Source organism: Anolis carolinensis, chromosome 2, assembly GCF_035594765.1.
Source record: "Anolis carolinensis isolate JA03-04 chromosome 2, rAnoCar3.1.pri, whole genome shotgun sequence".
Lineage (NCBI taxonomy): Eukaryota > Metazoa > Chordata > Lepidosauria > Squamata > Dactyloidae > Anolis > Anolis carolinensis.
In genome coordinates this window covers 107832058-107844854 of record NC_085842.1, presented here as the reverse complement: position 1 = coordinate 107844854, position 12797 = coordinate 107832058, and the positions used below count along the sequence as shown (strand labels likewise).

General features: G+C 39.5%; 1 protein-coding gene across 6 annotated transcripts in view; it reads left to right on the top strand.

Annotated features, from left to right (window-relative positions):
- rapgef6 (Rap guanine nucleotide exchange factor 6) overlaps window positions 1-12797 on the top strand; it is a 260059-nt gene that overhangs the window by 203139 nt on the left and 44123 nt on the right. For 4 of the 6 annotated variants that reach the window (XM_008104746.3, XM_062970371.1, XM_008104744.3 and 1 more), the window contains 3 exons: window positions 1656-1670; window positions 11035-11275; window positions 11627-12010. In XM_008104746.3, coding sequence (XP_008102953.2) covers window positions 1656-1670; window positions 11035-11275; window positions 11627-12010 — 640 coding nt within the window. The remainder of the gene's footprint in view (window positions 1-1655; window positions 1671-11034; window positions 11276-11626; window positions 12011-12797) is intronic. The other 2 variants (XM_008104747.3, XM_008104745.3) reach the window with 1 other exon arrangement.

Genomic DNA, 12797 nt, shown 5'->3' with positions numbered 1-12797 from the left:
CTAAATTTCGCAGAATACTTTTGTATGCAATACATCAGTTTCATATCTGACTGGCTGATTATGCAACAGGTCTGGTCTAGTTGTTATGATCTTTGACTTGGGTGTTTAACTAAATATTTAGGGACACCAATATTATTTCATTTTGTTTAGTGTTAACTGTTTCCTGCTCAGTGTTCACTAAGCCTTATATCCATAGGGACTACAGGATTTAGAATTGTGGGGCAAGGTAACCCATTTAGAATTATGTCTTTGTAGCTGTTGTGTTTTTTTGGCATATAGAGTTTGTACAGTGTGAAAGAAACTGAACCCAATGTACTGTGTGTCCCAGTTACTGTAATGTACAGTAGAGTCTCACTTATCCAACATAAACAGGCCAGCAGAACGTTGGATAAGTGAAAATGTTGGATAATAAAGAGGGATTAAAGAAAAGCCTATTAAACATCAAATTGCATTATGATTTTACAAATTATGCACCAAAACATCGTGTTTTACAACTAATTGACAGAAAAAGCAGTTCGATACATGTAAACTTTATGTATTAATTACTGTAGTTACTAATTTAGCACCAAAACATTGCAATGTATTGAAAACATTGACTACAAAAACAATGACTACTAAAAGGCAGACTGTGTTGGATAATACAGAACATTGGATAATTAGAGGTTGGATAAGCGAGATTCTACTGTATTTAATGATACAGGATGCCTTCTGTTCCAATGAAGTATATTATGTCTGAGGTGCCTTTACAGCATAGGAAGATTTTTTTTTCTTCTAACAGAAACATGTCCTGCTGAAGCGGCTATCGAATACACCTTTTATATTTGTTTGTTTACAACTAGACAGGATTTTTGCCATCATGATTGCTGTAGAGACTTCTCCTAATGCAATTCCTCTGGGGTACTTTTTCGTGTCAGGAGCGCCTTGAGAAACCAGGTCGTTTCTGGTGTGAGATAATTGGCCATCTGCAAGGATGTTTCCCAGCGGACGCCCAGATGTTTGATGTTTTACCATCCTTGTGGAGGCTTCTCTTGTGTCCCTATAGGGGGAGCTGGAACTGACAGGGAGCTCACCCGCTCTCCCCAGATTCGAATCACTGACCTGTCAGTCAGCAGTCCTGCTGGCACAAGGGTTTAACCCATTGTGCCACTGGGAGCTCCTCTCTGGGGTACTAAAACTTTGAAACAATCAAACTTCTATCCCGTTTTTAATTAACTCTTTTGCATAACTATTTATTCATGATTCACTCTTCTAATCTGAACACTTCCCCGTCTCTCTTTCTCTCTCTTTTTAAACTTACCATATTAGTAGTAAGGTATTTTAAACACACCCATCTTACTGCAAAACTAGAACAGAATCAGACCTCTTAAAAACAAAAGAAAACAAACTGTGTTGTTATTCCCTGCTCAAATTTTAGTTGACATATAGATTCTAACACAACCATGTTGATTGGTCACAGTTTCTATTTACTCTTCGATAGATTTAAGTTTATTTGCTTTTTTTAAAAAAAATACAGTTACCATTCAGTTTGCTATCTGGATACATTTTTTAAAGCAGGAATTGAATTATTTTTTTTTCTCAGATCCACAAATAGGTAGCTTTTAACTCATAGTGTCAGTGTCTGTATCTTGACATTTTCCTCCTTTTTCCTCCTGCAGCAGTTGGTTTTTACTGTAAGTATCACAATCAATGACAATCTGATAATCTTTCATGTGTTTTGTTTCTAAATAAATATTGGCTATTTAATTTTTTTAGATGTTTGAATGTAAATATTTTTTTCTCCATCGTGGTCAACCGTGAAATTGCACATATAGTATCCCTCAGCTATGCTGACAGCTTATGGAATCCTCTAGAGCTTTCTAGAACCTCTCTGGCGGAAGCCCCACCCACTTCCCCTTGACGTGTATATATAGCCCATATGAGGTGCTGTCGCCTCAGTTCCCTTTTTTTCCTGCTAGACAGCTTGTGAACTCTTCTATCTAACTCCATAGTTCAAAGGACAAAATCAAAATGACATCAACTACATCTTTTAAAAGATGTTCCTCTTGTGGAGGAAAGTTGCCTGATACTGATGGGCACTCAAAGTGCCTCCTATGCTTGGGGGAAGAACACGTAGTACAGGCCTGTACCATCTGTCAGGGTTTTACCCGCCCCCCCCCCGCCCCCCCAGGCATGAAGGAACAGAGAATCACGACTCAAGGCTATGCTTTATGAACAAGCTTTATTACCTTCATCAGTTCTGGGGAGTCAAAATTCAATACTTTTTGCTACCCCTAAACCATCAGCACGGGAACAGAAAAAAAGGAAAATTAAAAAACCCAAAAACACAACGGTCAAAATGGCCGGCCAAAATGGCGGCGGACCAACAGTTTCTTCGATATTGCATGAAAAAGAAAAGGAAGATCAGAGAGCATTCCCTGTATCATTTAACCGGCCAGCCTCAGCACCACCCCAAGAGGTAGTTGCTAATGAGGCAATCCAAATCCAAGCCTCTCCTATCCTAACAGACGAAGCACACGCGCCCCAGCCTCAAAAACGTAACTTACAAGAACCAGCAGAGGCTTCTCCTGGGGCAGCAGCCAGATCCATAAGAGCTGTTCAGACATCGGGATCAACTTCTGCAATGCCTATACTGGAAGGACCCGTGGGCTTGGTCCATAGACAAAATGAATCACTAACAGCTCCTTCCCTTCTGATTGGGCCCTATAGCCCAGGCATGGGAGAGCCACGCCCATGAAGGAGGCACCGAAGCCGAAGCCCTTCCCGATGCCAGCGTTAAACCCAAAGCTCTTCCTGGCGCCAACGACACAGCCACAGCCCCTCCTGACGCACACATCGAGAGTGGTGCTCGCGTCGCCACGCCTCCTCCTCACGCTCCTCCTCCTCGGGCTCTACTGAGGCTTCCTCATCACCTAGCTCAAGCTACTCAGAATGCAGTTGGACCCGAGGGAGGAGACACCTTAAAAAACAAGAGAAGAGTGGACGATCTCTCTCTACTCAACAATGGAGAAAAATGCCTCATTACTATCAGGGCCAACAAACTGGCATGTGGCATATGGACCCGCATGGCCAATATTACTATTTTGGACCCCTAGGCTTAAGTATGCCCTTTGCCCATGGGTTCCAAACTTCTCAACATACACTAATCCCAACGCCAGAGAGGCAAACATCACAAGCAGCAAGGGGATTGAACATGATTAAACAAACTGTTAAAACATCCACTAAGGAAGTCACTCAACCACCTGAACTCCCCCTCTCCCTCCAACAATGGGAGCTGATTTCAACGCTATGCCCAACCAAAAGCTTAATATTATAACAACATCAGCAATGGCTGGATTGGGAGTCCCACAGCACTCTATTCAAACCCAGCCAGAATCATCTGTAATAAATCAAATAGAAACCATAGACTCTGACTCCAGTTATAGTACTGAACATTTTCAATCTCCAGATAATGAAATGTCGCTAGCCACCTCTGAAGAAATACATAGTTTCTCTACATTGATGATTTGGTTGTCTAAAGCATTAGCGCTACCTACTCCAAAAACATCAACTACTGTGGAAGATCCACTTTTTCCAGCGGATCAGCAAAAACCACCAAACACCAACAGTCTTACCTGCCTTACCTTTTTTCCTCCAATTAGTGGGTGTAGCCCCTCTGGCACCAGCAGCAGTTCCAGCTGTACTTAGATACGTTGATAACATGTATAAATTAGATACTACATCAGCTGAATGGCTTATTTGCCCCCCCCCCCCCGAAACCAAACACGGTTGTGGCTGATGCAATTCATACTAAAAACCTAAGAAGACAAGTACCTACTTGACAAGGAGGGACGTAAGATTGATGCACTAGGAAGAAGAGTACATACTTCCGCAGGACTATTTACAAGATTGGCCCACTATGGGGCTTACATGGGAGCATGCCAGTCATTTCAATGGTCAAAGATAGAGCCATTGATTGATCATCTACCATTTGACGAACAGAGAATGGCTAGAGCCTTCCATCTTGAGGCTTCAAAATTAACAAAATTACAAAAAGATTTAGGAAAATGGCGGATACTACTGGTAAATTATTTGCAACAGCAACGTCAGTTAAACACCATGGTTGGTTGCGTGCTTCAGCACTTTCAGAAGAAGGACGTGCTGTTGCAGAAGACCTCCCAATGGACAATTTGGGCCTGTTTAATCCAGAAACTGATGACAACCTTTTATTACATTATGCACCATTTATTACAGCTTGGCGTAATATCACGACTGATAAATGGGTGCTTAAAATTCTAGAGTTGGGTTATTTTATTGAATTAACTCATTATCCCCAGTAGGGGAGATCCGTGTTACACCCCCATCTACTGCTTTATGGGAAGAAATACATATACTTTTGGAGAAGGGTGCCATTTGACGCCTTGCCCGAGAAACACTGTCCAATTGTTATTTCTCACACTATTTCTTGATACCCAAGCGGGGAGGAGGCCGTAGGCCAATTTTGGATTTGAGGGAAGTAAATACTTTTATCAATTCAAGAAAGTTTAGAATGGTAACCTTATCAATGATTTTGCCCTTATTAAATAAGGGAGCCAATTTGCAACTATTGATTTGAAAGATGCTTACTTCCCACCAATCCTACTCCTCACGAGAGTGATATCAAAATTACAGAGAGACAGAGTGGATTGCATACTAATAACTCCATGGTGGCCTCGTCAGCCATGGTTTTCAACCCTCTTGAAGATGTCCTAAAAGGAATACATTCATCTACCAAGCCGTCCGGATCTCCTAGCATCCCAAAGAGGCATGGTCCTGCATCCGGACACACATCTCCTAAAATTGACAACATGGAGACTACGGTCCCAACAATAACTACCACATTATCGTCTTCAGTTCAAAGGATTTTACTTGCGGCACACAGAACATCAACAAGAAAATCTTATACATACAAATGGAAACGTTTTACATTATACACATAACAAAGAGGGGTAAAACCAGACTTAGCACCATCTGCCATAGTACTGGACTTCTTAGGATCCCTTGCAGATGCAGGTTTGACCTATTCCTCATTAAAATGTTATCTCACGGCAATATCTTGGTATAGAAGAAAAGCTGGTCTTCCATCTTGTTTTGGAGATCCACTAATAAGTCTCTTTCTTCAGGGCCTAAAGAATCTGAAGCCATCAATTGCTCCTGTGGTGCCATGCTGGAGTTTATAACTAGTACTGTCGTCATTAACAAAGTCTCCGTATGAACCACTTGCAACAACAGAGTTGAATTATCTTTCTTGGAAAACAGCAGGTTGCAATAACATCTGTGAGAAGAGCGAGCGAATTGTGTGCACTACATGCCGACTCACCTTACTTGCGATTTCATAAAGACAAAGTAGTCTTATGTACTGACATTGCATTTCTCTCTAAAGTGGCTTCTAGGTTTCATATCTCACAAGAAATAGTTCTTCATGCTTTTTTCCAAAAACCATCAACCGCAATGGAGAAAAGCCTTCATATGTTGGATGTCCTTAGAGTACTATCATTTTACGTTACAAGAACTTCAGAATTTCAAAAGTCACCCAGACTTTTCCTAAAGTATTGCAGAGATGCAAGGGGTATTCCAGTATCACCCCAACGGCTATCATCCTGGATTGTTGCAATGATATGTCATGCATATAAGTCAACAGGACGAGAACTACCTGAACAGGTGAAGGGTCATTCTACAAGGTCTATGTCGACTTCAACAGCTCTCCTGAAAGGTGTCTCAGCAGCAGCGTGGTTGACTCTGTGAACTTTCATCAATCACTATAAGGTTGATGCGGCTTCCAGGAAAGACGCAGAGTTTGGAAGAGCAATACTTTTTTCTTTGGTGGCATGACGCCCACCAGCCAAGGTTAGTAGCTTGCTAATCTACCATATGTGCGATTTCACAGTTGACCACGATGGAGAAAGAGAAGGTTGCTTACCAGTAACCGTGTTTCTCTGAGTGGTCACCTGTGAAATTCGCACATCCCTGCCCATCCTCCCCACTGTTGTCATGCCTCCAACCTTACTGCTGTCACGGTAGGGAACTGAGGCGGCAGCTCCTCATATATACACGTCAAGGAGAAGTGGGCGGGGCTTCTGCCAGAGAGGTTCTAGAAAGCTCTAGAGGATTCCGTAAGCTGTCAGCATAGCTGAGGGATACCATATGTGCGAATTTTACAGGTGACCACTCGGAGAAACACTGTTACAGGTAAACAACCTTCTCTATTTCAATAGTCATAACAATGAAACTGATTTTGCAGAATGGTATGTATTTTGTTTCTAAATAAATATTGGCTATTTAATTTTTTTAGATGTTTGAATGTAAATATTTTATTTCAATAGTCATAACAATGAAACTGATTTTGCAAATTACAGCCAAACTAGTCTCATTCCACAGTCTGATTTCAGGATATATACATCAGGCTATATAATTATTTGTTTGCTTTGCATGTATTAGGTTGCATGTAATGTATTGCTTCTCCAAGTGTGTTGTAGTTGGGCCAAGGGGCAGTAATGGTTCTATGGGTGAAACAGCTAGAAGGAGAAAAAAGGCTAATAGAGAGCAGGTACTTGATGTAGAACAACAAGTAAAGAGGGTCTGGGAAATACTTATGGCTCCTTCAGAGGATGAGACGTTTTATGGGTTTTCTAGTGATGAGGAGTCCATGCTAGATGATGATTTCGCAGAGAGTAGAGGAACTAAAAGGTCTACTCGATAGCTGGAGTCGGATGAGGAAAGAGAAAGGAAAAAGATCCAGGATATACTCACTGCTCCTACCGATGAGGAGACTTTTGAGGGATTCTCTGGGAATGATGGGTCTGGGAGTGAGATGGAGAATGCTGACTGGACTCAAGTTAATGTGGATGATGAGCCAGCCCATGGGGCAGCATCAGGGGATTGGCAAGCCTCTCATACTTCTGGGACATGGGGAGATCTAAGTCTTGAACAGAGATGGAGAGGCTGGAGGGATGGGAGGCAAGGTTGACTAACAAGATCAAGATCAGCTGTGATTGATGAGGAAAGGGTGGAGGTATCAGCATCGGACTCCGACGAGTAAGTTAAAAGTAGAGTTTGAAGAACTATTGCCTTGCAGAAGGCAAGGTGTCATTTTGGGGACATTGCTTTGTCGCTGCCTGTTCTCCTTGGATCCTGGCTGTACAGTTTCCTGATAATCTGGTTTGAATCCTGCTTCGGTTTTCCTGGCTTCTGACTCCTGTTCGGCTCTTGACAACGACGTTTCCAGTTCAACGTTTCCAGTTTGGTGTTTACCTTGGCGTTTTTGATCCAGCATTTCCAGTTCGGCATTTGCCTTGGCGTTTCCGCTCCAGCGCTTCCAGTTTGGCGTTTGCCTTGGTGTTCCTGCTTTGGCATCCCTGCTTGGGCGTCCCTGCTTTGGCGCTCCGACTTCGGCTTTCCTGGCTTCTGAACCCGGTCCGGCTCCTGACCTTCATCTGTGCTTGCTCCTGTCTTGGCGTCTCTAGTTTGCTCCCTTTGGTTTTTGAAATTCGGCCTGGCTTCAACTACGATTCTGCTTGCTGTCTTTTGGGAGCATTTTGCTCTTCTCCAGCCCTTTGCGCCACAGCATTGAGTGGCGTCAGTTCTGGTGACGTTCCTGTTACAATTGATGCGGACTATCAAGCCAGATAATCCGGTTTATCCTTTTGTTCTTGCTTTTGACTCATTTTGAATTAAGACGTTTACTTTTGAAGAGAAACACTGCAGTTAAGTGTTTCTGAGTTTAAAATATTATTTAATAAACATTTAAGAACTTTCCTTTATGTGTGTGGCTTTCTAAGAGGCGGCTGTGTCACGACAAAGTGTTGAGGATTACTGATGAAGTCTCATAGATATACAGATTGGGTATCACTGATAAAAAAATGTTTGGAACCAGAAGTGTTTTGAATTTAGGATTTTTTTTCTTCTTCAGATTTTAGAATGCCTGTATTTACATGTATGTACATAATGAGACATCTTGGAGATGGGACCCAAGTTGAAACATGAAATCAATTCCTTTTGTGCCTTATGGGCATAGTTTGAAGATAATTTTATTTGTTTTAAAAATATTTTTGTGCATGGAACAAAGTTTGTGTGCATTGAACCATTGAAAAGCAAAGTTGTCACTATCTCAGCCACCCATGTGGATAATGTTGAATTTGATAAGAGATGCTCAACCTATAACAAGACTTTCTTAAAAATATTTATTTTGTCATTTTAGTTACATTGGTTTTTCTAAAATGCATTTTTAAATAATCTTTTTGGGAACAAAAGGTGATTGCTCTGACTACCAAGCTTCATGAAGGAATCAATGCCTAGTAGTGAATTACTGTCATTAAAGGAGGCAGTTTTGAGGAATTTGTGGAAAAAGTTACTCCTGAATTCTCTTTAATATATAATCTTGGCCAATGTCCAGCCTAGTAGTTTTGGGCAAGATACTGGAATGTGTTGACCTCCCAACTCAAGATGTTTTTGTATGAAAAAGGTTATGTAGATAAATTTAAATTTGGTTTCAAGACTGACTATTTGACAGAAACACTTTGACTGCATTGGGATCCAGACAGGGGAGTACATCCCAGTTGGTTCTGATGTACCTCCCAGAAGTTTTTGATTCAATCAACCATGGTCTTCTGCTGGGCCAACTTGCAGGGATGGGGCTTGAAGGCAATCCCAGAAGGTGGTCTTTGGGGACTCCTGTTCAATGTTCTGGCCATTGGCCTACGAGGTTCCTCGGGGTTTTGTTTTGCTGCCATCCTATTTAACATATGCATGAAATCCTTGGAAGATGTCCTCCTGGGTTCTTGCAGTTTGGGTACACTTCTGAACACATCTTTGAACCTGGAAGCCCAGGTTTCTGTAGTGGACAGGAGTGCTTTTGCACATTTAAAGCTTAGGTATCAACTGCACTCATTCTCAATTAAATCCAATCAAACCAATTATATCCCATTTAAACGACTATAATGTCTCTACTTGGGGCTGCTTTTGAAGAGTGTTTGGAAATGTCTTTTGGTTTAACGAGGTTCAACAAGACAGTTAATTGAGGTAGGAAGCAGAAGAGACCATACTATGCTCCTGTTGAAAAAGCTCTATGGACTTCACGTTTGTTACCAGGCACATTTCACAGTACTGGTTGTGATTTATAAAATCCTATATGCCTTCTTTGAAGGCTATTTAGCAGGCTTTATTTCTGTGTTTGACCTGACCTGGTCTTTGAGATCAACAGGAAAAGACTCTTCTCAATTCTGTGTATTTTAGTGTTAGTTTTTGGTAGTGTTTTAACCGTATTGCTCTTTTAAAATATGACTCACTTTGAGTCCCATTTTTTTGGTTGTAATAGTGTAGAGGAAGAATGACTGAAGAATTTTACATACTCCATATCCTTCTTGTTGCTAGTGTCCACTTTCGTGATAGGAGTCCATCTATTAGGGCTGTCGTGTTTAGAATATGTAAACCAGACTGGAGGAACTCAAGTTCAAATCCCTCGTCTGTCATAAATGTCACTCAGTGACATTGAGCCATCTGCTATCTCTCACACAAATTCTATTTCAGAACATCCTTTTGATTATAGAATCAGTTGAACAATCATATACCAAACAGGAGTCCCCGAAGACCACCTTCTGGGATTGCCTCTCCAGGAAGAAACGAAGTCATTCTAAAACAATGCCTCCAAGCCCCATCTCTTTAAGGTGACTCAGATGGAGACCAAGGTCGATGGGATCAAAAATTTCTGGAAGGTTACAGCAGGACCAACAGGGATGTACTTCCCCATCTAGATCCTAATGCAGCCAGAGTGTCTCTGTCAGATAGTCAGCCCTGAAACCAAATTTAAATTGATCTAGTTAATCTATTTCATACAAAAACATATTGAGTTAGGAGGTCAGCACACATTTCAATATCTTGTCCAAAACTACTAGGCCAAACATAAGCTTTAATAAAAGGAGATATAAACCTAAGCAATAGTTTTAGGCCTCCATAGCTGAGACTATGACTGTTGTTATGCTTGACATTTGTTTGACTTGTAGTTCAACATATGGAACCCAAAATGGATAGATATAATCAGGTCAGAGTTTCTTTTATGCAGAGAAGGAGGGGGAGGAGAATTTTTTTTTACTATGCTCACAGTCTTGTCACTGTTTCAGAGGGCATCCCAACCTTCTGCAATATTTTTTGATGTCGAAAAGGAAAGAGAAATTGTCAAAATTCATTCCTAACCATACGGGTGGGCAACTCTTGTCCTCTCAATACCTTTGGCTTAGAGCTCCTATCAGTCCTAACAGCTATTGCCGAAAATAGCAGACTAGGATACTGTAGCCTCCGTCCCAAAATCTGAAGAGCCACACATCCCGCCCCCCCTTCTCCGCAATTAGGAGCATCATATAAAGGGATTCACAGGAATTTGGATCCATATCAATAATAGGAGGTTGTTTCTCAGATTTTCGGATTGCCTTCATTGATTACTTTTGATCTTTTCCCTTTCAATGGCAAGAACATTTAGAGGAGGAAAATGAGTATGTGGTCATTTAAATTATATAGTTGCACAGTTCTAATCCTGTTTATATATGTGTGTATGTAGCAGTAATTCTTAAAGAGTGGTTTGTCACATGAAAAATGAATCAAACTGACATTGAAGCTTAGAAACTCACTGATTTACGAGACATTTGTTTCTTGTCATATTTCATTTTTCTTATTGTGTCATTATCTCTTAAATTGTTGGTAGCATTATATATAAGTTATTGAAAGTGTAGGACAAAAGGTTATCTATTTACTCAGTAGGTGCACAAAGGATCAAACACTTAAAAGTAGTCTTGTTTTTGTAGAATTGAAACAATGAGACATTCTCAGAGAAGCAGCAAGTCTTAACTGAACAAAAAATAATTTACCTGTGCTGCTTACATAAAACGTTTTTATTGTGACTCATTTTTCATATAAAAGGTGGGAAATGAACATTTATAGATTATTGTTTAAATCCAGAATTCTTTTCAGTATTTTATCCAGTCAGGTAAAATAGCTTTTATACTTTTGCGTGTTTTGTTTTACATCCAGACATTCCAGATCAGGTTATAAGAGTTTTCAAGGCTGATCAACAAAGTTGTTACATTATTATCAGCAAAGACACTACAGCAAAGGAGGTTGTGAGCCATGCAGTGCATGAATTCAATTTGACGGGAGCCCCAGAGACATATTCTCTCTGTGAAGTTTCTGTGAGTTCTGAAGGAGTTATCAAGCAGAGAAGGCTTCCTGATCAATTCTCAAAGTTAGCAGACCGAATTCAGCTCAATGGGAGGTAAGTGCATTTATTTATTTTTTGTTTGAAAATGAAGAAGGGAAAAACAAAAAAACAAACAAAATGCTTCCAAAATATATGTGTGTGTATGAGAGAGAGAAGATACAACAAAGACTATGGTCTATATAAGAATTATGGCAACATTAAATATGATGTACTTCTGTGTCTGCTAGTAAAGCAGATGGTGCTCTTTTTTGAAGAGTAAAGCTTAATCCTTTATACAAAGAACATGTAAAAACTCAACATTTGTGATAAATAGATTTTAGTTTTAATGTTTTCAGCTGTGTTGCTATTTTGTTTAGGTTACATTAAGAGTCATTTAACCTTTGTTTCTTTAACTGTATTTTTTAGGTATTACCTTAAAAATAATATGGAAACAGAGACACTTTGCTCAGATGAAGATGCTCAAGAACTGCTTAGAGAGAGCCAGATTTCCCTTCTCCAGTTGAGCACTATTGAGGTGGCTACTCAGTTATCAATGAGAGACTTTGAATTATTTCGCAACATTGAGCCTACTGAATATATTGATGACTTATTTAAACTTGAATCTAAAACTGGAAATGCTAATCTGAAACAATTTGAGGATGTTATTAATCAAGAGACATTTTGGGTTGCCACAGAAATTTTATCTGAATCAAACCAACTTAAAAGGATGAAAATTGTGAAACATTTTATAAAAATTGCTCTCCATTGTCGAGAGTGCAAGAATTTCAATTCTATGTTTGCTGTTATAAGGTAATTTTTTGTTTTTAATAGAGTTAATAGAATGAATTCTGTTAATAGAGTAACAGAAATTTTAGAATCTAATTGCTGTGCCTTCAGATAACTTGAACATCAAAACTATAAACTTCAAATTGAAAAGTAATGATGAAACTGTAGATAGCTTAATAAATATGTAATATAGTATTGGTTTAAGTTTAAATTGAAATATATAATGAAGTTATTACTTTGTAGAATAATGGAATAGGAATATGTTTCTGAATTTATATCATGTAACCCTAAACATTTAAAACTATCTTATTTTATTTTTATTTTGTATAATTGTGGCAATTAGACTTGTTGATTTTCATTTTGGTATGGTATAATTTTCAGGCTTTGTGGTTTCATTCCCCAACTTACTTTCCAAATTACCATTTTTTCATATTTTAGTTACACTTCCCAACTATAGCTTGCGATCCCTTATGATTCTTAAGTTGCTTGATTTTAATTATGTATAAATTTGGAACCTGTCATTGTGGAAGAAAACTGCTTCTTCTGCAGTCTAATTATCATATGTTATTCAGGATTTCTACTTAACTTTGCATGTTTGCTTTAATTGTTGTTGTTGTTTTTTTTAATTTTCAGTGTAACGGTTAATTGTAGCTAAAGCTGGAATTTATGCTACAGAATGGAAGAAGCGGGGAAGAATGCATAGTGCTAGTCCCAAATCAGTTAATGTACCTGAAGTAAAAGCAGAAAGCCTCCAGAGACTCAGATCACTTTCCTGAGAACCTTTTAAGGATGTGTATTCCCCTAAATTACT